Source organism: Orcinus orca, chromosome 18, assembly GCF_937001465.1.
Source record: "Orcinus orca chromosome 18, mOrcOrc1.1, whole genome shotgun sequence".
Taxonomy (NCBI): domain Eukaryota; kingdom Metazoa; phylum Chordata; class Mammalia; order Artiodactyla; family Delphinidae; genus Orcinus; species Orcinus orca.
In genome coordinates, this window is record NC_064576.1 from 11865511 (window position 1) to 11890554 (window position 25044).

General features: G+C 50.0%; 1 protein-coding gene across 4 annotated transcripts in view; it reads right to left on the reverse strand.

Annotated features, from left to right (window-relative positions):
- The window catches only part of FARP1 (FERM, ARH/RhoGEF and pleckstrin domain protein 1), a 289858-nt gene that overhangs the window by 15949 nt on the left and 248865 nt on the right, over positions 1-25044 (reverse strand). For all 4 annotated transcript variants that reach the window (XR_007473131.1, XR_007473132.1, XR_007473133.1 and 1 more), the window contains exons 17-18: positions 6544-6625; positions 765-1002 (exon numbers count right to left, since the gene is read on the reverse strand). Coding sequence is in view for 1 of the 4 variants with exons in the window: in XM_004273640.3 (XP_004273688.1) it covers positions 765-1002; positions 6544-6625 (320 nt within the window). In the remaining 3 variants the exon portion in view is untranslated. The remainder of the gene's footprint in view (positions 1-764; positions 1003-6543; positions 6626-25044) is intronic.

The following is a 25044-nucleotide window of genomic DNA, read 5'->3' on the forward strand; positions in this document are numbered from 1 at the left end:
GGTCTGGAATGCCAGCTCTGCTCTTTTGCCAGCTGAGTGACACTCACAAGTCCTTCACCCCCTCTGAGCCTCAGTATTCTTATCTATAAAATGGGATAACAACAGTTCTCTCATGGGGTTGTTAAAGGATTAAAGGTGTTAGCGTAAGCAAGATACCTGGCAGAGTACCTGGCCCAGGTGCTGAGCGAGGAACAGTGAGTAATATCATCATGAGCCAGTAGGGAGGGTAGGATGGTCGAGAACATGGGTTCTGGGTTTAGGCTACATGTCCTTTACTTTCCAGCTGTGTGACTCTGGGCAGGTTCCTTAACTTCTCTGGTCTCAGTAGCCCCCATATGTAATATGAGCTCACCACTGTCTCATAGGCTTCTTGTTAAGACTGAGAGTTAACACAGGTGAAGTGCTTATTGGGGTGACCTTAAAAACGCCCCACAGCAATGAGGAACAGTGTTTATTACCAGCCGTTTTCTGTGGCCCATCCAAGGGGAGGTGATGAGTTTCCACCATGGAGGTAGAGGAAAGCTTCCCGTAAGGGGCTGACTCTAAGTGGAGCTTCTCCAGGGTTCTGTGCACTAAACCAGGCAGGATGGAAGGAGAAAATGCATGCAAGAGGGGATGGAAAAGAGAAGCCATGGTGATCACTACCGCCTTCTTTACGTGAAAGACCAAAAGGGGACAGAAAATATTTGACCAGGTCCTAAAAAGCGCATCTGCCCCTCTTGGGACACAGTATCCCCGAGACACCCCGCCCCCCAAGCACTCACCTCGGCAGTCCCTGAAGTCGGTGTGGCTGGGCGGGTGGTGCTTGCACAGCCGCTCCAGGACCTGCTTGTAGTGCATAAGCCGGTGCAGCGGGCGCAGGAGGAAGGTGTTGAGCGACAGGTAGCACACCTTCTGCAGCTCGAAGTCTCGGCACAAGCTCTCCAGCCGCCGGGAGCCCCGGATGCCGGTCTCCAGCGCCTCCAGAGCCTCGCTGTGCTTCCACAGATGCGCCGCCAGTTGCTGGTGGGCGAGACACGGGGGCGGGTGGGGCAGGGAGCCGGGGAGACAAAAGGGGGAAGGGGGGAGGGGGGAAGAGGAGGGGAGGGGCGGAGTCCTGCTCAGCCACATGGTCCACCCATTTTAACACTCAAAAGAGATCACCTTCGCTTTCATTACTTCATTCCATTTACTTAGTTTCATGTTTTTAATATTTCACTATTTAACTTCTCAGGATGGAATAAAACGCTCTATTAAAGCATTGCACAGTTTAAAATACGCAGGGGTTATAAAATATTTGAGATGTATATATAACGTTAGAGGTATACATGTCCTTTTAAAAGAAGACTGGCAAAACGGAGGGGAAATAAAACAATGGGAGCTCCTCCAGGGGGCTTGGGGTTTTCTCCTAAACATCAAAAAATGACAAATAGGCCACGGCCACTGAATAAACGTCATATAGTTAAAACCACGTATTTCTGTTTAACTCACCCCCCAGTTTGCTCACGTAATAATTGAGCATATCCTGCTCTGCTGGATTCCGGGGAGCGGATGGGAATGAGACTCAGTCCTTCTCTACTGGGGTCTGACCGAGATCCTTTGCATGAGCAAACTTTTGTCAGCCTCCTGAAGATTCTCCCAGGCCAGCCTGTGCCCTTCCTTGTACAATCCCGTTTTGGTGAGAACCCGGCTAAGTCAGTTCAACCAGGACCCTCCACCCTGGATACCTGGTCACCCTTGACATTGGGGTCTGCATCCCCTGCTGTCCCCAGGTGATGTCTGAGCACCCCACTTGTCTTTGGCAAAGAATCCTGTTAAGTCGGTCCAGCCAGAGTCCCCCCCCTCACGACCGTGATGTTTCGTCACAGAAATTTCCCATCCTCTGAGCCCCGCCCTGCTCCTTGGCTGTAGATCCCCACTTGCCCCCGGTGCACTTGGAGCTGAGGCCAATCCCTCTCTCCCACTGTAAAATCCCACTGCAGTGTCCCCGTACCTATGGCAACGGCCCTGAATAAAGTCTGCTCTACCGTCGTTAACAAGTGCTGTTGAATATCGCTCTCCTTGAACAGGTGGTGGTGGAGACGGACGCGGGGCAAGAAGCTTGACAGAGCGTTCAGGGGGAATTAACTCCCCACGCAGCTGTCGTCCTCACGTCTTACCCCATCAGTATTTCCCAGAGGTGGGCTCACTACCCGTGTGCTGCTAACTCCCACATCTGGATTCCCCATCCCGGCACCTCCATTCCCACGCTCCGCAAAGAGCGGGAAACGCAGTGAGTCCAGACACCAACCCAATACCCCCTGCGGCAACTGAGGCTGCCCCGTGATCCTCTAACCCCAGGATGGGTGCCGTCACCAACCGCCTACCCAGGACAGAAAACCCGGATAAGATTCCAGATCCCCTCATTTTCTGAAGCCTTCACCAAGTCCCACCAACTCTACCTCCTAAAAACAGCAAGCCTGTTCCTGGCTTCACCCCATGGTCACTGCCCTTGTGTTGGCCACTGCAACGGTGTCTCCATCGGGGTCTCTGTCTCCACTCCTGACACCTGACTTTTGAGTGCCACCAAAAGGAACTTACACCAATGCAAATGGGCACATCGTCTCTTGCTTGGAATGCGACAAGAACGTCCACCCTCTCAGGACAAACTCCAGAGTTGTCGTTAGGGCACACGGGGCCCTTAGCATGTAACCCCTTCTGCCTCTCCATCATGGCCTCTTGCTACTCACTCTGGACACCCATTGAACAACCTGTCCTTGAATGTGCCGGGCCCTGGCACCCAGAACCTTGGCACAGGGCGCTCTGCTCCTAAGACGCGCCCCCCTCAGCCCCCCCAACCTCCGTCCTTCAGGGTCAGCTCTGGGGCCTTCCCTGCTCTCCCTTTCCTCCTGGGCTTATTGTCCATCTTAGCCTTTATCACGTGGTCTCCCTGCTGACTTTATTTTGTGACTTTAAAAAAACATATATAGATTCATAGGAAGTTGCAAAGACAAGTACGGGGGGCGGGGTCCTACGTACCCTTCAGCCGGCTTCCCCTAACGCTCACATCTTGCCTAACTACAGCACAATATCCCAACCAGGACGTTGACACTGGGACAAACCAGAGTTTATTTGAATTCTGCCAGTTATACCCGCCCTCACTTGTGTGTGTGCATGTGCACATGTAAGTATGTGGCATGGCTGTGCGTGCGTGTAGCTCTATGCAGTGTTTTCACACGTGCAGTCCCTTATTTGAGAGAGTGCGTCTGTCCTGTCACTACATCCTTGGGGCCTGATATACACCACAGGTGCTCCACAGATGTCTGCTGCCTGCATGCATTAATGAGCAAACGAACCAATGCATGCACCCCGCTCAGAAAGGGGTCTTGCAAGGCCCCGAGTGCCTGGAGAGGTGGATTCAAGGTCATTGGAGCACAGAGTAGAATGTGAAGGACGGGAGGTGGAAGGTGAAAGATCATCTAGGGAAGGCTTCCTCGGTCAGGTTTAGAGCTTGGACTGTATTCTCTAAACCACAGAGAGACCAGGCGGGTTCGAAGCCTAGTCGGTCTACGATATCAATGGTGGTTGGGGAGGACGGGTGGACGAGAGGCAGCCGGTGAGTCAGCTGGGAAGGAGAACTGAGAGGCGATGGGAGGGAAGCGGGAGGGTGAAGGAGGAGAGGGGGCAGGCGGTAGAAGCTCAGGAAGACAGGGCCCGGGAGGGAGGGTCGCAGCCTGAGCGGCAGGGGAAGGGTCCAGGCAAAAGGCGAGGGCTCCTTGGCCTGCGTGGACTGTGAAATGCCTTTGGGCATCTGGGCAGATGTTTCCAGTTGAAAGTTCACAGCCGGGGCTAGAGATCATCATCTGGATAGCCTCTGACTTTTAGGCAGGGATTAGAGCCCCTGGCCGGCTCCCTCGGTCCCGTGCGGAGGGTCTGGGGACAGCTGCAGGGTGATGTCAGCATCCCTGTTGAGCCCCTGAACATGTGCAGGTAAACGCACAGGTGGGGGGATGAGCAGGAAAGACACTGCAAGTTGGAGCTCACCCGAAGCATTCTGGACAAAAGTGCCAACCTGGGCTTCTTACATGTCCAGAACCTTCTGCTGTTCCCCTCCACCCTTCATAAAAATTCTTTAAAACCGACAATAACAACCACAATAAAAAAACAACCCAATTTCTCCAAAAGGCTGCCAGCGGCTCTCCGAGCCTCTCCATCTATTTCTATTCTGCCTGCAGAGTTCATGCTATAAATGCTGGTGGCATCGGCACAATAATTAAAACGCTAGCACAGCCGAGAGTTAGCCGACTACGTGCAAGAACTCACTAGACTGACGGGGAAAGAATTGCTCTGGGCGGAAATCAGGTCTATTTTTAGGAGGGCTTAGGTGCTAGGTGACCAGAGAGGAGGACGGATGTCTACCGTAGGGCACCCTTCCGCCAGAGGGACACGAGGGGAGGTGGCAAACAGGAGAACTCTGGGGCTGTCCCAAGGGGGCAGGGACCGAGCTGGCAGGTGTCTGCCACTGCCCCGAGGTCCATGGAGGAGCCCAAGCCTCAGCTGAGAGCCCCCATCCCAGGCAGGCAGAAGGCAGCACCATGAGAAAAGGTAAAAACCAAACTGGGCCAAGAAAAAAAGTGCAGAACGTGGGGAGAGCTTCCTGTGAGGAGAGTCAGGAAGTACAACAGTAACAGAAACGTGTTATAGAAGAGAGAAAAAAGGCTATTTTTATCAAGTGAGAAAAGCCAGTCTGAAAAGGCTACACTGGGTGAGTCCAACTATATAACATTCTGGAAAAGACTATGGAGACGGTAAAAGATGAGTGGTCTGCAGGGGCTGGGGGAGGGAAGGGATGACGGGTGGAGCACGGAGGGTTTTTAGGGCAGTGACACTGTCCTGTGTGATGCTGTCACGGTGGGTTAGTGACGTTACGCCCTTAGCGAAACCCATGGAATGTAAGACACGAAGAGTGAACCCGAATGTAAACTATGGATTTAGTTAATAATAATATATCAATACTGGCTCATCGGTTGTAACAAATACCCCACACCAGGGTAAGATGTTAATACTAGGGGACAGAGACTGTGTGTGTGTGTGTGTGTGTGTGTGTGTGTGTGTGTGTGTGTGTGTGTGTGTGTGTGTGTGTGTGTGTGTGTGTGTGTGTGTGTGTGTGTGTGTGTGTGCGCGCGTGCGTGCGTGTGTGTGTGTCGAGAATATGGAACCTCCGTGTGAGTTTTCTGTAAACCTGAAATTGCTCTAAAAAATAAAATAATAAACACCATGGAAAGTGAAAAGATGTCTGTTACTGTTCCATCTGAGTTTTGTATATCCACCTTACTTAGGGCATTAAAAATACTAGTGTCATGGAACACCTCAGATGACTCTTCGCTTTTTTTCGTATAGCATTCTGCAGTCCTGCTGGCTTCCGTGGCCTCTCTCTGATACAGCCCAAAGCGGGGAGTGTTGCTTTTTGAACACCAGGAAAAAGCGAGCAATATCCAGGTCTGTTAAATAATATCTTGAACTTGTTAAGAGCAAGAGGAAATCCCTCGAGTAGTTTCAGATCCTCTCTTTTCTGCATCCCCTTGCCCCGTCCCTCTGCCTCCACTGTCCTATCTCAGGAGACACGATTCTAAGAGGAACAAATCGAACACGAACAACTTAGATTCTTAGGAGTTAATTCAAACCTCAACAATAACTTTTATTCTGTGAGTGCCTTAGACGTTATAGGTGCTCAGCTAGTATGCATGGCCTGTGGGTGGACACACAGACGGATGGCTGGATGGGCTGCACGGTGGCAGTACAAGCAACCCGCCCTCTTTGGGGGGTTACAAGCTTGCTCTTAGTCATTAGTTAAGGTTATTAGGAAGGCTCTGTGGGTGGTTGAGATATAGAAAGATTGCTTTAAAATGCAAATATAGATGTATTTGTATTCAAAAGATAAATTATGTGAATTAAAACATTCCATATTAAAGGAATGATTCATGGATTAAAATGAAAAGGCAAAAATGAAAATTTCAGATGTAAGAGGTGGGGCAGATTTCAAACACGAGGCAGAATATTGGTTCACCGTGTACTGACTTCTCTGGGGAGACTTTCGCTCTTTTGGATCATTGCAGATACTGCTGGATGGTTAAAAATATATTCACCTTATAAACCAACTGAAAGCCACAGAATTGACTGGAATTCCGACACAGCTCCGAATCCAGTATCTTTGTCACACCCGCAAGAAGTCAAAACAACTGACTAAAAGTGAAATGCTCAGTCAACCAATGTTTTGTCTACATAATTTTTAAAAACAAGTTTTGAATGACTTAGTCACAGAAAATACCTGGTGTTTTGGTTACAACACAGAGCTCTGGAAGAGGAAAAGAACTGAAAGTGCTTCCCCCAAAGTGGCTGGATCTTTCTTTATGCTTCCAAATAAAACGACCTAGAGGAGACGGAAGAGTTTCCCCGGGGGCTGTGCTCCATGCAGACTCGAATCAGGCCACGTGCTCACGGGCCAGGATCACAAACAAGGCCTCTGGCAGCCTCAGCGTTACTCTCCCTGGGGAACTCTCTCTCCCAAATCCCCGAGCAGCTCACCTTCATGCCCTGAATGTTCTTCAGCAACACATCTCCAATTCTTTGGTAATCTCCTCTGATGTGAGCATTCGAGCGGCCTTCCCTGCGAGCAAAGCATTGGAAACCACAGTGTTAGCAGTGAAAACATGACCGGAAAGTGTGCCAGCCCCAGATGACAAAGTATCAACATTTATGTCTTCCTTTCCAATCACCTATTTGTACCTCTCCCTTCTGTGTGTGTCACAGAACGTTAGTGCCAGAAGGAGATTCTGAAATTACCCCAGTCATTCTGCAGACAAAGAATTCCACCTGTGCTTTGAAAGAGATACGGAAGAGCCATTTTCTGTTCATTTTAATTTGGTCTCATTTTACATTCCTTTTCCCATCCCCACTTGGGTGATTTTCTCAGCATTAGAATAGCGTGGAGATGACTTGCAGTAACAAGCTCATGACACTGATTCTTCCTTACAGATTGTGACTAACAGACACTTGTAAGAAGCAAGACTTAGCCTCAAAATCGAGGTTTCAGCTCTCAAGAGCCCTTACTCTGATACAGACAAAGGGCTGTGTGAAAAGCCCTTGGAAAGAGAAAAATGTAATTGAGGAAATGCAGGAGACCCATGCACGGAGGTAGGTATGGGGAGAATGACCCAGAAGAGGGCAAGATGGGAGTCCCAGGTTCAGAGGCAGGTCAGGGGTCCCCTAGATACCCTGGGTGGTGGATGACAAAGGTGTGGGCACTTTTTTTTTTTTTTTTTTTACCTTTACTGGAGTATAATTGCTTTACAGTGTTGTGTTAGTTTCTATTTGTTACTGTACAACAAGGTGAATCAGCCATATGTATACATATATCCCCATAACCCCTCCCTCTTGGGTCTCCCTCCCACCCTCCCTATCCCACCCCTCTAGGTGGTCACAAAGCACCGAGCTGATCTCCCTGTGCTATGCAGCTGCTTCCCACTAGCTATTGATTTTACATTTGGTAGTGTGTATATGTCCGTGCCACTCTCTCACTTCATCCCAGCTTCCCCTTCACCCCCTTGTGTCCCCGAGTCCATTCTCTACGTCTGTGTCTTTATTCCTGCCACTAGGTTCATCAGTACCGTTTTTTTAGATTCCAAAAATGTGCGTTAGGATACGTTATTTTTCTCTTTCTGACTTACTTCACTCTGTATGACAGACTCTAGGTCCATCCCCCTCACTACAAGTAACTCAATTTCGTTCCTTTTTATGGCTGAGTAATATTCCGTTGTATATATGTGCCACATCTTCTTTATCCATTCATCTGTTGATGGGCATTTAAGTTGCTTGCATGTCCTGGCTATTGTAAATAGTGCTGCAGTGAACATCGTGATACATGTATCGTTCTGAATTATGGTTTTCTCAGGGTATGTGGATAGGGGCACTTTTAACAGAGCATTTGGGTATATATTTGTATCTCTCTGGCTCCAGGCTGTATCTGATGTTGATAATCCAGGGGCTTGAACGGCAGTGAGAAAAATAATAATAATAATGGTAGCTGGTGATTACTGAGTACTGGTTACAGTGCTGAGTGCATTACATCACTGAATCCTCGTGGCAGCACTGTGACCAGGTACCACCATCACCCCCATTAAACAGCTAAATACTGAGGCACAAAGAAAGGAAGCAACGTGTCTAATGTCAGTGGTCACGAGGCGGGAGCTTGTACCTGAGCCCAGGAGCCCAGCCTATACAACCTCTAACCGCAATACCCGTGCACATCTGCCAGTTTACCCGCTGAATTTCCCAGAGAAAATGAAAACATGATTTTCGGGCTTCCCTAGTGGCGCAGTGGTTGAGAGTCCGCCTGCCGATGCAGGGGACACGGGTTCGTGCCCCGGTCCGGGAAGATCCCACATGCCGCGGAGCGGCTGGGCCCGTGAGCCATGGCCGCTGAGCCTGCGCGTCCGGAGCCTGTGCTCCGCAATGGGAGAGGCCACAACAGTGAGAGGCCCGCGTACCGCAAACAAACAAACAAACCCCATGATTTTCAACGACAAACCTGGCTGATATCTTCAAACCAACTGTTCAGGAGAGCCAGAGCCAACTCAAAGGCAAAGGAAGAATCAGACTGAAAAAAGGTAAAAATCTGGGCACGGAAGTGAAAGGTACTCAGAGCGGAATAAAACACCTGCAGCCCGAGTGCGGACGGTGATGATTTACACCCAGAGACGCCACCGCCCTACGCCTCCAGCACCGGGAGCAGTGACCCCCTCTCGGCATCTGGAGCTTCCCGTAACTGCCAGCTCAACCTCTGATGCAGCAGGGCAGCTCTCAGGATGGGGAGAGGAAGGCAGGGAGGAAGGCACTTAAAGCAGCAGCCCGGGGGTAGAATAGTCAGGGCCCATCGGAACAGGGGGGCTAGCTCCTCCCCCAGCTCCCAGCTCCACCCCCAACCAGGCAGTGACAACACCATATATTCCACTGGTTCTAAGTGAGCATACGCTGTGAATTACATCACAGGGGAGACGGGCACCCAGACCCATTAGGGAATTAAAGTTTCTCTAAAATAAAAGGAACAGACTTCCCTGGTGGTGCAGTGGTTAAGAATCCGCCTGCCGATGCAGGGGACACGGGTTCGAGCCCTGGTCCAGGAAGATCCCACATGCCGCAGAGCAACTAAGTCCGTGCGCCACACTACTGAGCATGCGCTCTAGACCCCGCAAGCCACAACTATTGAGCCCACGTGCCACAATTACTGAAGCCCATGTGCCTACAGCCCGTGCTCCGCAACAAGAGAAGCCACGGCAATGAGAAGCCCGCACACGGCAACGAAGACCCAACGCAGCCATAAATAAATAAATAATTTTTTTAAAAAAATAATAAAATAAAATAAAAGGAGCGAGGGTACCCATGATGCTCCCAGCCCCTGCCGGGGTCTTCTACGTCTCCCCTAGGGCTGGCTTTCTTTACCTATTGCATTCTCTTCCACCGCAATGCAGAATCCCTTAATCCTTCTGCTTCCTCTTAGCTGCCAAAACAAACAAGTTGGCTGATGGCTTTAATTACTATTCACTTCTCCTCTAATTAAAATATGGATTCTCCCCTCACCACTCCCTGAATTGGTTCTGTGCAAGTTTAGCCTTAACCTAATCCACCGGAAGCAAGCACGTATTGTCACTTCTGCTCCTGGTCACTCTCTCTTGCGTAGCTGCGCCCAAAGTCCTGGCACTCTGTTCTCCGGCTTCTGGAAGCCTCTGTCTCCAGCCCCTGGTTTCTATCTTGGTCAGATCTTCAGTCCTCTTTGCCAAGCTCTGCTGCTCTTCAGGCCACTCCTAAGATGTCTCTGTGTTGGGAATCCAGCCCTGGTTATCTTCTCTCTTTGCTTTCTACTTCTCCCTAAGCAAGCCCTTCTATTCCCCATGGTTTCAATTCACGATGCCAAATCTATGCCTCGATAACCTGGGTAATTATTTCATACCTTCGAGAGGGAATTGCATGAGTGACCCGCAGGCATCTCAAACTCAAGGGATTCTGCACGGTTAGTTGCTGCCAAAACCCCATCTTTTCCTCCACTTCCTTCCTTAATGGAGTGGCTGCCCTGCATCAGCCTCAAGCTACGAGCTTCGATTATCCACACTGGTCCGCCTCCCTGATCCTCAGCCATCGGGGTCACATTCTCCCCCAGAATGGGCTCAGCGGAGAATGCTCAGGCGTCTGACGGGGACCAGCCTTCCCCCCGAGACAGCCCTCAGCTCGCGATCAAGTATTATTCCAGCCCGTCAGCCACAGGGTTGTAGCATCTCTGGATTTTTGGCACATGGCTGTTAATCGAGTCACGATGGAGATGTTTACGTTTGGCCATCCTGAGGATCCTGCGTGTGTCTGGGTGCGGCTGGGAATTTACTGGTTGCTCTTCTCCTTACACACCTGGGGCAGAAAGGAGCTCCTGCCCCAAGTGGGGGCGTTCCTGCTGTTCAGAACCCCCCACCCCCATCTTCAACATCACAGGAAAAGTTCTCCTTCCCTCCCCGCCACATCTGAACAACAAAGGAGGACCTAACTGCTGAGCCAGAACGGCCTGATTTCAGTAAAAGGAGGGAGGACACAATGTAAACTTGATTTCCAGGTCTGTAGCTATCATCTTGGAACTTAAATCACTGACCCCAAAACTTCCAAACGGACGCGCCATTTGACAACGCACGTGAGAAAGGTCTTTAGTTAATCCACAGGACATAATTTAAATGTTTTAGCGAGAATGCCAAGGATTGCAGGTGGGAGCAAGGGGAGAAACAGGCGTCTCAGCTCCCATTAGCACTGACCAATCCTTTCCCTCTCACGGAGAGCACCCCGACCCAAGGGAAACGAAGAGCAGCAAAGCAGACTGGGAGGAGGGGCGGGGAGCGGTGATGGAGGCCAAACTTTACTGACTTCGCTTCCTTTCTCCGTCGCCAGCTATTTATTAAAAGAAAACGTGCTGATGTTAAAACCCCAGACGCAAGGAGACCTTCCTTCCTGCATCGGCCGGTCAGCAGAACCTTATCTGTTTCTCTAAGTCTTCAGCGTCTTTACTTTCATTTTAGAAATTTCTCTGGGATAGCATCACTGCTCCCCTGTGCGCAGGGAACACCCTTATGTCAATCCACCGAGGGGGGGCAGCTCTAGGCCATGTGGTGACAACAGGCTGGGGCCCGGGAAGTTCATGCAACCAGCATAGGCAGCTCAGCCCCCTTCCTGTCCCCTCCCCATTGCAGCACACGGCAAGTACCAGCCCCGCTTGGTTCCAGAACGTGGAATCAGCCCACGGGAAAGGGGACGAGACCTGATGCTCTTGCTGCCCTGTACAGAATGACCGTCGTGTTTTACACTTCCTCCACATGTTAATGCCAGCAAATCCACAAGTCCAAAGCACTGGCTTTACTGTAAAGAGCTAAAAGGTCACTTTAGGGACTCCCTGGCGGTCCAGTGGTTAGGCCTCTGCACTTCCAAGGCAGGGGGCGCAGATTCGATCCCTGTTTGGGGAATTAAGACCCCACATGCCGTGCGGCGCATCCAAAAACACAAAAGGTCACTTTACTGTGGAGAACATGAAAAAGCAATTATATCTCTTCCGGAACAGCCTCTGGATGCTAACCTCACAAGAAAAGAGTCCTTGTTTGGAAGATGGGGACACACACTTGTTGTCTGGGTAATTACCACGCGGCAACACAGCTGAAAATTCTTTTGACAATTTTGCTTTGGAAACCCATGTACCAAGAAGCCTTCCAGATGCTACATTCTGACCTGGGCACCACGATTAATGTGCTCCCGGGAGCAATGACACGTTATCTCAGCACAAGGCTGAACACACACACACACACACACACACACACACACACACTCACAGTCACATACACACTCACACACACACACACCCTCACACGGAATCTGAGTCTTCCCAACCCTCCGTAAACATTTCATCGACCACTACGTGAGCTGGTCAGCAGCTCGGCAGCAGGCAGACCGAAGTCTGGCCCTGCCCTCCCACTCAGAACAAAGAACCATCTCATCAGATTAAAACATGAAAGCAAACCACGCAGCCTGGAGTGGGAAGGCTGACTTTCTCAACCCGGCGCTTTGTCGGGGTGCTCTCGGACCCCAGGAAAACAGATTGAACTCTGTGAATTTTTAGGCCTCATTTGCAAAGCACACATCATGCCCTGATTCTTCCTGTTCCTTGTGGCTCCTATGATTCTCAATGGGAAAAAAAAAAAAGGCTGTGATTGTGTGTGCTTGTGTATCTATGTAAATAAAAGAATAATATGTAAATGAGCAAATGAGTAAAGACAAATTTTCCATTAAAATGTAGGGTAGGGAGGGCGACTGGGTTCCAAAAGCCAACAAATTAGCCAAAGGAACAGATTTTGATATGTGTGTATCTATTTATATTAGCTGCGTGTAATTAATAGTTGTGGATTTCAATATTCTTTGATGACTTTCAATATCCTTTGAAATCCCTGGAGAGGAAAATCCCATTAATGTGAAATTAATTCACATCCCCGCTTGTGGGGAAGGCATGTGTGCGAGAGGTGTCCCCACTGGGCCAGGGTACACGGTTTCTCTCCAGCAGTGACAGGTAAGGGATCCATCCTGTCCTTCAGTGCAGGTGGGACACGGCAGCCCATGCTCTCCGCCTTCAGTTACACTACTGGGTTGCTTAAAGCTATGGGAGGGCGGGGTTTCTTCTCCTGAGGTTTAACACCAGGTCCTGCTTAATAAGAGGCACAAGTTACAGCCCACTCATAGGCAGGCCTGACAGCACCCAGATGAGACCTGGGTTCAGTACTGTTAACGGCCACGTATTAAAACGCAGCACAACAGAAAGGCCGTTTCAAACTCATAAGCGGCCTGGCGAGCGCTCTCAAGTGTTTCCCAGCAGAAACCCACCTGCGATTCAGGCAACTGGAAAAGTCATTTGTTTTTTCTAAAAAAAGTAGCTTGCTCTTCAAGCCCAGTGGACTGATAACCGTCAGGAATACAGCAGATAATCCAAGAAAAATAACTCCTGCCTACGCCTGAGAACAGGCAATTTTACTCATGTGTTAAAAGGAAACAGTCACCAACCACTGCTGTCCCTGGAACCCTAGGTAGACAGTGGGAAGCTGAGTCAGGGCAGAATATAGTGGGAAGACCACAGTGTCTTTCTTGCCTTTGAAACAAAGATGAAATTTTAAATTTTAAATAAATGTATATAAAAAAAAAGTGTACACACGCCCCCCCCCCCCCCCACGGTACACCCATGATCCGTATCTTGTTCTAACTTCCTTCCACTGTGTATTTCTTCCAAGCTGTTTTCCAGGTAGATCACGCTGCCTTGTCTCCAGTGAGTTTTATTGCTTTTTTTTTTTTTTTTTTTTTTTAATTTTTTAATTTTTTTTTTGCGGTACGCGGGCCTCTCACTGTTGTGGCCTCCCCCGTTGCGGAGCACAGGCTCCGGACGCGCAGGCTCAGGGGCCATGGCTCATGGGCCCAGCCGCTCCGCAGCATGTGGCATCTTCCCAGACCGCGGCACGAACCCGTGTCCCCTGCATCGGCAGGCGGACTCTCAACCACTGCGCCACCAGGGAAGCCCTATTGCTTATTTTGAGAGTAATGATTTTAAACCCTTTTTGCACAGTCTTCTTTTTAAAACCAATGAAAATCTTCTTCAAACAAAAGCTTTTACACAAGAGAAGTAGCCCTGATCTGCCTGAAGCAGGAAGCGGAGGGGTCAGAGAACCGCCTTGGAGTCTTGCGTTTTAAATCAATGACTCTCATTTCTAAGAAAGTGGATGGTGGGGCATTCGGTCCTAATGCGAAAGGCAGACTGCGTCCGCTGTCCGTCTTCCACTCAGAGTTCCTCCCCTTTACATCTCCAAAACTGTGCTGTCCAATAATACAGTATCCACATGTGGTTATTTAAATTTTAACTTTACTTAAAATTTAAAAATTCAATTCCTCAGGCACACGAGCCCTATTTCAAGGGCTCAAGAGCCGCATGTGGCTAATGGCTGTTGCATTGAACAACGCGGACACAGAGCATCTGCATCACCACAGTTCCATGGAGAGCACTGCTCTAGACAGAACACCAGAGAATAAGCTCACAGCTACTGCTTCTGCCTCCTGGTTCATGGGCTCCAGGGAAAGTTAGAAGTGGGGTGTGGGGCTTCCCTGGTGGCACAGTGGTTAAGAATCCGCCTGCCAATGCAGGGAACACGGGTTCGAGCCCTGGCCCGGGAAGATCCCACACGCCGCAGAGCAACTCAGCCTGTGCGCCACAACTGCTGAGCCTGCGCTCTAGAGCTCGTGAGCCACAACTACTGAAGCCCACGTGCCACAACTACTGAATCCGGCGTGCCTAGAGCCCATGCTCCTCAACAAGAGATGCCACTGCAATGAGAAGCCCGCGCACCGCAACGAAGAGTAGCCCGCTGGGCTCCCCTGGTGGCGCAGTGGTTGAGAGTCCTCCTGCCGATGCAGGGGACGTGGGTTCGTGCCCCGGTCCGGGAAGATCCCACGTGCCGCGGAGCGGCTGGGCCCGTGAGCCATGGCCGCTGAGCCTGCGCATCCGGAGCCTGTGCTCCGCAACAGGAGAGACCACAACAGTGAGAGGCCCGCGTACCGCAAAAAAAAAAAAAAAAAAAAAAGAGTACCCCCGCTCGCCGCAACTAGAGAAAGCCTGCACGCAGCAACGAAGACCCAACGCAGCCAAAAAATAAAAACAAGTTATAAAGTAAATCTATATATAAAAAAAAGAAGTGGGGTGTGGTCCTCCCTAACTTTACACTGAACAACTTCTGGCAAGGCACTTCCCTTTCAGAGCCTTATTTTCCATAGGCATAGAGATGGGGATAGGCCCACCATCCTGCTTGGATTGTCAAAGGAGACAATTTAAGGGAAAATGCTTTAAAAGATACTGTAGACGTGCAAGGTGTTTTACCATATACGTATCTATGGTCCTTTTTTTTTAACACCTCTAGAATACTGACGGTTTCGGTTCTGGAAAAGGGTCAGATGCCCAATGGTCTCTTGGCATGAGTAGAAAACAGAACAGGAGCTCTGGAGCTCTGCCCGGGCTCTGCTTCCAAGTCTTTTCAGGCTGCTGCTGGCTGCCTCCTCGGTGCAGGGCACAGGGAGCGATGTAACTGGAACACAAGCTCTCAAAGCACGGGAACTGTGGCCTGTTTGGTTCACTGAACGCTGAGAACAGTGCCTAATACACAGTAAGGGCACAGTAAATATTTGCTGAACAAACGAAAGTGACCATCTTGCCGTAAAAACTCTAGAATTAGAAAAAATTCAAATCCATCTTCTCAGACTCTAGACCCAAAGGCGATACTTCTGCAAAGTCACCATAGGGCGAGCGTTGACCAGATGCCACGAGCTTCCTGCCACTTTCGAGAAGAGGACAAATACCACCGGAGAGTGCTCGGGGCAGAAGGGTCAGCGGTGCTGATCTCCCAGAGCCAGAGTGGGAAGGAAGGACGCAATTCTGGAGACCAGGGTGCTGGATGGGGCTCTGCCGGCTTCTGCCATGTGGCCAAGGGCGAGCCGTGCTCTCAGGCTCTCCTCTGAAGAATGAGGAGTCATGGCAGATGCTGTCCCAGCCCCCTTCCAGGTGTTTTAAACCCTGTGCTTCGACAACACAGCTTCAAAGACGCCAACGACGGGTCAGCTCAGACCTAAGTCCAAGTCATGCCTCTGTCACTTAAGAGCTGTGTGGCCATGAGCAAGGTGTCTGACCTCTCTGAGCCTCATTTTCCCCATCATAAAATGGGAAAAACAACATCTACACCCGGGGAAATTCTTTTTCACCAAGGATCGGCAAGCTTCTTCTGTAAAGAGCCAAATAGTAAGTACTGTAGGCCTTGCAGGCCATCCGAGCTCTGTCCCAACTACTCAACTCTGCTGATGGCACACCAAAGCAGCCGCAGACGACAGGGAAAAGGACGGGCGCAGCTGTGTTCTAAATAAAACTTTATTAACACACACAGGGGGCAGAGCAGATCTGGCCACAGGCTGTAGTTTGCCAACCCCTGATTCTGAAGATCAAGTGGGAAAAGCAGTGTGGTCATTCTAGTTTGACTCATAATGCCAACCTGGCAATGGTATAAGGTACATGAAGAGTCTGCATGTAATAAGTGCTCACTAATGGAAGTTTATTACTAATATTAATGCCACAAACACTGCACTGTGAATACTGGTTTTCTAAGTGTGAAAGCACTGCCCATCCTCATCTGTCAGGCCTCCTTCTGCTTCGGGTCTTTGAAACATAACAACAGACAAATTTAATAACCTACAAGATCTACCCCGGAGGAAACCAAGACATTTTCAGGAATTTGATTTGTATTTTGAGCACCTACTGTGTGGTGGTCCCTGTGTTTGGTGTAACGAGTACTATTCATTCTTTTGTTTTTAAATACGACTTTTAAAGCTTACACTCCGTTTACAGTTATTACAAAATATTTGGCTATATTCCCCGTGTTATACAATACACCCCTGTAGCCTCTCTTACACCCGATAGTTTGTACCTCCCAATGCTGTGAAAAAGTACTTTCTGTGATGATGGAAATGTCTTTTATGTCTGCTGTCCAATACGTAGCCACTAGCCGCATGGGACTCATAGCCCTTGAGATGTGACTCGTGTTACTGAGAAACTGTATTTTTAATTTAAATTATTTTAAACAAACCGCTCCGAGTGGCTAGTGGCGACCGCATGGGACAGTGCAGCTTTAGATGTCCTCGTTTATCCTTGTCTTACATTGTTTTCCATTCGTGAACTGTCTCAGAATCCGTGGGGAAGATGAGGCATAAAGGGATTTAAAACCACAACAAAAAATGAGTCTTAGCAAGAGCTGTGACGCAGTTTACCAACGAGAAGTCATGCATTCGTTCAGACAGGCAAATACCACCCGACTTCCACCCTAGTCTAAGGGACACAGGAATAGCTCCCCCGCCTCCCCCGAGGAGACGACCGTCTGGGCAGATGCTAAGACGTGCGCGTCAGCAGCTGAGCTTCCAGGTGAACCGTGAGGGGCGGGCGACCAGTAACTGTCTCGGGAAGTCAGAGGAGGAGAGCCGGAGGTTAGCGGGGAAGGAGGGAGGGAGGGATCACAGCGTCTGAACCGGGCTAAGTCAATTTTACAGGTGGAAAAATCAATGCGGTTAATCGACTTTGCTGGATTCAAGAGTGACTCAGGATTCCTGACATGAGGGGTCATCACCCTAACCTCCTGCTCATGACAAAAACTCACGACGGCTGGAACGCTGGGAGCACGTCAAGGCTGCGAGGCAGTGGGATTCCACATCAGACAAGAACGTTCCAAGAGACAAGGCACCGCAGCTGATTTTATTCTCAAAGAGTAAAGCTGTCTTTGCCGGCACTAAGCGCACCATGGCGAAGACAGGAGCCCGCCGCCCGTAAGAATTATCCAGCCATGAAGAAAGCGTGTGGGGCGCGAATGACTACTCCGTGAGATAATTACAGGCGTTCTCCGCAGTCAACCTTTACAAATATTTTGATCTTGGGCAACAACAAAATATCATAGAAATCAGAGCCTTTCCTTATGAGGATGTGGGAAACGGTCCATCGACATCAACTTTGGGGGGAACCAAAGCGTTCATTTCACATAAACTACCTGCAGGGGCAAAGCCAGCCAGTGGTGCACGGTGTGGCAGGAGCCAGCAGCCATTGGCGACCTCTCCAAAGCATGGTGGCCAGGGTCCGGCCCATCCTCGGTGATCCAGAGATGAAGCGTGGGGGGCAGACTCTCCGGGTTGAAGGGAGGGGTGGGGGAGGCATGTGCACGTGTGTTTCTCTGGGTTGAAAGCGGGGGGAGGCATGTGCACGTGTGTGGTACAGGCTTGTGCTCCTGCCTCAACCACAAGAGGATGCTACCCCTCTCGAGAGAGGATGCTGTGCGAAACTGCTCTGACGGAAGGGCGAGCTAGCCGCCTTTGGGAGTGGTGGCCACTGCAGCCCCCAGGGGCTGGTAGAAAGAACAGGGTCTCTGCGCACCCTGCTTACAGGACCCTCAGGCGGACAAGCTCATGACAACAGGCTGTCCGGTCACAGGGCTCCTTTCTGCATTTCCCATAATGATCCCAAGTTCAAACACAGGTCAGAGAAGGCAGTGTGTTAATTAACATCAAAGGTCTCCACCTCAGAATCAAAGCACAGCATCTGACCAGCTGGGATGATCGCTCACCACACCCCTCACAGGGTCACTTAAGAAAGGTAAAAAAGCCTGTTTTTACTTCCCTACCTGTTTAAAATAAAGCCCATGGACCTCGCAGAGCTGTGGGGCCAGGAACGGAAACTATAATGGGAGATGAAAAGAGCCTCCAAGGATGAGGAAGATGCCGAGAAGCGAGACTTGGCATTGCGAGGTCCGCCTTCAGATGAAAGGCACCTGGACAGGTAAGCCCCACCCACCCTCAACAGCGTTCTGAATCAGTAAGATGACAAGAGCTGAGCTCTCAGCTTAGGTACCATTTTAGCTTTAAACGGAGGTCTTATGTTCAATTTAACCTACCCAGGCCTGGCTGCGAAGGCTGACTGGGTCAGAATGGAGGCAATTCAATCAGCAGATGCACCTGCCACCCTCCGTGAGGTTCCAGTAAGTTAATTCAGGGAAGCACTTGGCAGTGCCCACAGAGAACCCACAGGCGTGGTGGCCCTCGTGTGCAAGGCACTGTTTTGAAGGCTCTGGTCTTATCCTGCCCTGGATTCCCTGTGACTTTCTTTTTGCTATTTTGAAAAAGTTGTGGCTATATATATACAACCTAGCATTTCCCTTCAAAGCTATTTTTTAGGTGTACAGTTCAGTGGCATCAAGTACAGTCACATTGCTGTGCAACCACCAGCACCAGGCTTCTCTAGAACTTTTCCATCTTTCCAAACTGAGATTCCATATCCCCTGAACACTAACTCCCCATTTCCCTCCACCCAGCCCCTGGCAGCCACCATTCTCTTTTCCATCTCCATGAATTGACTGCTCTAGGTGCTTCACAGAATTGGAATCATATAGTATTTGTCCTGGCTTTTACTTCACTTAGTATAATGCCTTTAAGGTTCATCCACGTCGTAGCAGGTGTCAGACTGTCCTTCCTTCTAAAGGCTGAATAATATTCCATTGCATAGATCGACCACATTGGGTTTATCCATTCACATGTCAATGGCCAGCAGGTTGTTTCTACCTTTTGGCTATTGTGAATAACGCTGTTATGAACACGGATGCATGAGTTATCTGTGTTGAGTTCTTTCTTTCAAATCTTTTGAGTAGATACCTAAGAGTGGAACTCCTGGATCACACAGTAATTCTGTACTGACTTTTTTGAGGAATCCCTACGTTTTTCTCTCAATGATACCCAGAGCTGGTAGGATGATAAGAAAAATATTCTATTCACTTTTGTTCTATGATGCTTCACTGGTGCTTCTTTATGTAAAGATGTTCCACTTTTGGGGGCGGATACAAACGATCTTCTCACCCATTCAGTCATCTCCACTCCACTTCAAGCTCGGCCACGGTGAGACAGAACCACTCCGCCAGGGAAGCTCATCACAGCCTGCAAGACTGCCACAGCCCCAGAAGAGGAGCCTCCTTTCCGCTCTGCACGCACACCCGATCCCTCATGGACACCGTCCTGTCTCTCCTCCCCACAGAAGCCCCCAGCATCCTGAGGCTGCACCTGCACCCTGGGGAGCCTCAAACCATCTCCGCCCCCTGGGCCTCACTCTCCCAACCACGCTCCCCTCTGGCACCCTCCACCCCCGCCCTCTCATTCTTTCTTCAAATCTCTGGTGGCTTCTCCAGCTTCCTTTGCCGGCTCTTGCTCTGCCATGAGCCATGATTATAGAAAGGTGCCCCCCAAAGTGTATTCAACAAGATTCTGTCCCTGGCTCTTTTTTTTTTTTTTTTCAGTACACGGGCCCCTCACTGCTGTGGCCTCTCCCGTTGTGGAGCACAGGCTCCGGATGCGCAGGCTCAGCGGCCATGGCTCACGGGCCCAGCCGCTCCGCGGCATGTGGGATCTTCCCGGACCGGGGCACGAACCCGTGTCCTCTGCATCGGCAGGTGGACTCTCAACCACTGCGCCACCAGGGAAGCCCTCCCTGGCTCTCTTTTGTCTCAGCATTCTCTTCCTTAAAGATCTGATTCTTCTTGTGGATAATTTCCACATCTACACCACTGCGTCTGATTTCTTTCCCAAGTTGGAGACTGGCGTTTCCAACTGCCTGTACGGCTTCATTATTGACCCCTCGAAATTGATGCGCAAGCCCCTCTTCCCTCCACTTTACTGGCTTTTTCCCTTTTCTTCTTCCATGTTGCTCTTAATTTCACGACCACCCTCCCAGTCAGCCAGGCTCAAAGCTCCAGGGACCTCCCCTTCGCTTCCCCTTTGTCCCACGAGCCCTGAGACTTGGTGAATTTCCACATGGGGGTCTTTCCAGCCCTCTTGCCTGAACTTCTGCTCTCCTACGAAGCGACGACGCTACCTCAAGGTTCTTCTAAAAAAAGAAACCCAGCTGATCCTTCTTCGAAGCTGTGTGCCCACAGCCAACGCCGAGTGCCTCCTTGCATGCCCCTCCTTGGGTCCCAGCTCCCCGCCAGCTGTCAGCCGAGTTCCGTCCCCAGCAGAACCACCAAGACGCACTGTTCCAGGGCAGGTCTGCATCCATCTCTGGGGAACGACTTGGCCAGTTTGTCCTCAGCACCTGTCAGTCATTTCAGGGCTGGAATCTGGGGTTCCTGCCCGAAGACCAAAGACCTTTAGTGGCTTTCTCTGAATGCATTTGAACAGCTGAGTAAAACGTCCTTGCTTTCAAAAGGAAAAGCATTCTGCATGTTTTCAGAAGTCACCGAACCTGTTCTGTTTCCTTGTTTTTGAAGAAACAGGGCAACTTGGGCTTGGGCTAGAACGAAAGGGTCCAGCCTCTTCTCAGGTGTGTTGACTTAGGAGCAGGCACCATTTGGACAGGAGCAGGTGTGTTTACTCAGCTGGGGTCCGGTCGAATCATTTGGGAAAACTTCCTGGTAATTTCTCTGCCCTATGATTTGCCACTGCTGATGGAAGTATATGACAACCTAACTTAGGCCTGCAAAGAAAGGCATGGTGGCTGTGACATTTAAGCCCCAAATCTGGGGGACCTTGAGGTGCATTGTAAACTTTAGACTTCTTTCTATTAACAATAATTAAAAACATTATTACTGAAAAAAGTCTGGAGTTTAGTGGATAATAATGTAGTGTTAAAAGAGAAAGGACAGGTCCAAAGCGGAGTTACTTGGGCTAAAACCAAGACCTAACACCTAACCTAACTGCAGTTACAACCTCCCCCAGGAATGTAATCCTCGCCAGCCAGTCAGGAATTTTCCAGTCAGCACCAATGAGGTCATCTGGCCCGTGGGCCCTCTCAATTCCCAAACGAAGATGAGGTCACCTGCCACACAGACCCCTTCTGTCCCCCAGGTAGGTTACCTACGTCCGAAATAATGTTTTTTATTCCTTGTTTTGCCTTTCATGACCGTTCCCCTCCCGGAGCTCCTCGGAGCTCCTCTCTACTAGCTAGATGGAAGGCTGCCCGTTCATGAATCGTCTAATAAAGCCAATCAGACCTTTAAAATTTACTCACTCAAATTTCGCTTTTTAATAGAACCAACACTGGTTCCTTAGTTTTGACGAACGTGCCCAGTGATATAAGAAGTTGACGTCAGTAGGAGGGTAGGGGAGAGGAGTGTGCAGAAATTCTATCCTCATGGCAATTTTTCTCTAAATCTAAGATTTCGATTTATAGAAGTTTACATTAAAAAATGGTCTGGGGACTTCCCTGGTGGTCCAGTGGGTAAGACTCCACGCTCCCAATGCAGGGGGCCCGGGTTCGATCCCTGGTCAGGGAACTAGATGCTGCATGCCGCAACTAGGAGTCCGCACGCTGCAACTAAGATCTGGGGCAGCCAAAATGAATGAATGGGTGAATGGGTATTAAACAATTTTAAAAAATGGATAAAAAAATATTAAAAACATAAAAAGTGGTCCGTCTTCCCCACCTTTTTCTGTGTGGGACAGGACATCGAGCCCTTTACAGACACTGTCCCATTTAGTTGGTGTGATGGCCCTGTGAAGTGGAGACTGCACCCCACACCTCACAGGTGAGGAAACGAGGCCGTGCAAGGCCACGGACAGCTGGATGTGGACCTCAGGTGGCGTGATGGAGGACGCAGGCACAGCCATCCCACGCCACGTGAGCCAGGCCACGTCTGCCATCTCAGAGTATCAATACACACACACACGCACGCACGCACGCGCGCGCGCACACACACACACACACACACACGAGTCTGTCAGTCAATGACCCGGAGCAAACTCCTTTCTTAATAAACTCCATGTGATCCATTCTTCTCATTGAACATATTTGCTCATGGCTTGCCTCTTCTGTGTGGGCATGAATGGCCCACGTGTCCTCCAAGACAGAACTGGCCAGTGACGCCCTCTGCCCACACTGGACATGGCCCACTCATCCACGAGAGGGCCTGGCCTTCCTTGCCCCACAAGCCTGCCTCCTCCTCTGAGACCGCGAGTCCCCAGCGGGCGAAGCCTGACACTCACCAGCTCACTCCCCCACCCACCCACATCGCTCACCCATGCACTCATTCATTCACTCATTCAGTCACTGCTCATAGAAGAAACCAGAGTTATGTGCCAAATGCAAACCAAGGAACCAGAGAATCTCCAGTGTGTCACAGGCAGTCTACAACAGTTGTTTCAGAAAAGTCATTCATCACGGTCATCTCAAGAAGCAATTTAAAATGCAAATTTCTGGGTCTGACCCCAATGTTCTAATTAAGGAGGGCCAGGTGGGGCCTGGCAGTCTGTATTTTTTCAAAACTTCCCTGGCCCATCAACCTCAGGTGACCCTGATGCCCTGCCAGCTTTGGGGTTTCGCCCAATAGATAAGTACCTTCTGGAAATGGGCAACCTCAGCTCAAGAAACCCCGAGGCAGAGGAGCTCATTACCTCATAGGGCAGCCTCTCATCACCAAGCCGCACTTACTGTGAGGAAACCCTTTTCTATGCTCGGACACAAGGCGCCTCTTTGGAAATTCGCTCCTTTGTTTAAATGTTGTCCTCTGGTACAATGAAGAGGATGCCGACGCCCCTCTTTCATACAACCAGCCTGAGAAGGGCCGTCCTAGTTTCCAGAATCTTCTCCCTTTTAGGCCAAATGCCCATACTTCCAACAATTTTTAAAAAATGAAATGCATTCTACTCTTATCCCATTTCAAACGTGAAACTCCGAATCGGGTACGGTATTCTGACGGGGCTCAGAGCCTTCAAGTTTCAAGGGGCAATCCTTTCCCATGCTCTGGTCTCCTTCTAACGAGGCAGAGTCTACGGAAGAGGTTCTTGACCTTGGCTGCACGTTGGAATAATCACCTGGGAAGCTTTAGGAACTATTGATGCTTAGGACCTACCTCTCACGAGATTCTGATACAACCGTCTGGGGCTCTGCCTGGTTATCAAGATTTTTTTTTTTTTAAAAGGTTCCAGGTGATCTTAATGAGCAGCCAATATCGAGAGCTACAGATCCGACAGACGCTGATCTCTCTCTGTTATTCTATTGGCTCACACTAAACTCATTCACACTCAACCTTTTGCCCTGAGTCCCTGCCGAGCCAGGTCTTCCTCATCATGCCCTTGAGGAACTGATCAGCTGAACTTAACGGCAGGCTTTTACAACGACTCCCAATAACTGACTCTCATCAGTTTGGTGTGGGTCCACTGTTGTAAGGCTACTGAAGGTCAAGTCAACTGAGCTGCGTATGGACGATCTGCTCTCTCTTTAGCTTTGAGCTTCTGGTATCTTCATGGAAAACATGAATAAAATTGTAGATCTCTGAACGATACTCTACTGAAAATTCTATGGGAAATAAATGACAGCAGGTGCTTTTTAAGCCACTGGATATCTTTTCACAGATAAGGGCTAAAGATTTATGGTCACAGATAAGTCCAAGAGCATGGCGTCATTCCTAGCATGAAATGTTTCATACAGCTCTCCCAAGTTCTCTGGTGGCAGCGCTAGGTAGTCAGACACGAGCAGGTCCCTGCCCCGTCCTGGATGGGGATCATCTTTCCCTCCCCCATCTGGACACTGGTGATCAGAACATACCCAGAGGTCCTCCCTCTTGTGGTGAAGGACCACCGCTAAGTTTCCAGCCGTATCAGGACCAAGCAAGATAGAACCGCCAGAACAGGTTGGTGCAGGCGCACCAAGACCCAAAAGGTGACTCAGAGTAACAGGGCGGGGTTCGTTACGCTGTAATTATAATAAATTAGCATTGCAGTTTTTGTTCCTCCCCCCGCCCCCCCCCACCGTGTTTCACTTCGGTGCTTATGGGTAAGCACCTGCGCACTAAGGGAGAAGTAATATAACCTAAAGCTGTCCATCAACTTGTCAGTCAGATGACGCAGGACACAGGGAGGGACCACTGCTCTATAAAACCCAACCCTACCCTCACTGTGGGACTGCTTCTGGTTTCCAGACAGCCCGCTCTTGTCCTTTCTCAGGAGCATACTTTTGCTTTAACAAAACTCTTGCTACTTAAAACTGCTCTATGCCTCTCGTCTGAATTCTTTCCCTTGAGAGGACAAGAACCAAGGAAACGGCTGTTCTGCCAGTGACAGCAGCAGCTAGCGCAAGCCCCCATGCTGGGCTGCCAGGGTGCTGCCGGCGGAGGACATCTCCTGTGTGTGACCGCCCCAGTCTTACTCATTTATTTTATTTTAAAAAATTTACTTGTTTATTTATTTTTGGCTGCACTGGGTCTGCGTTGCTGCGCGCGGGCTTTCTCTAGCTGTGGGGGCTACTCTTCTTTGCGGTGCGCGGGCTTCTCATTGCGATGGCTTCTCTTGTTGCGGAGCACAGGCTCTAGGCGTGCGGGCTTCAGCAGCCGTGGCACATGGGCTCAGCAGCTGTGGCACATGGGCCCTAGAGCGCAGGCTCAGTAGTTGTGGCACGTGGGCTTAGTTGCTCCACGGCATGTG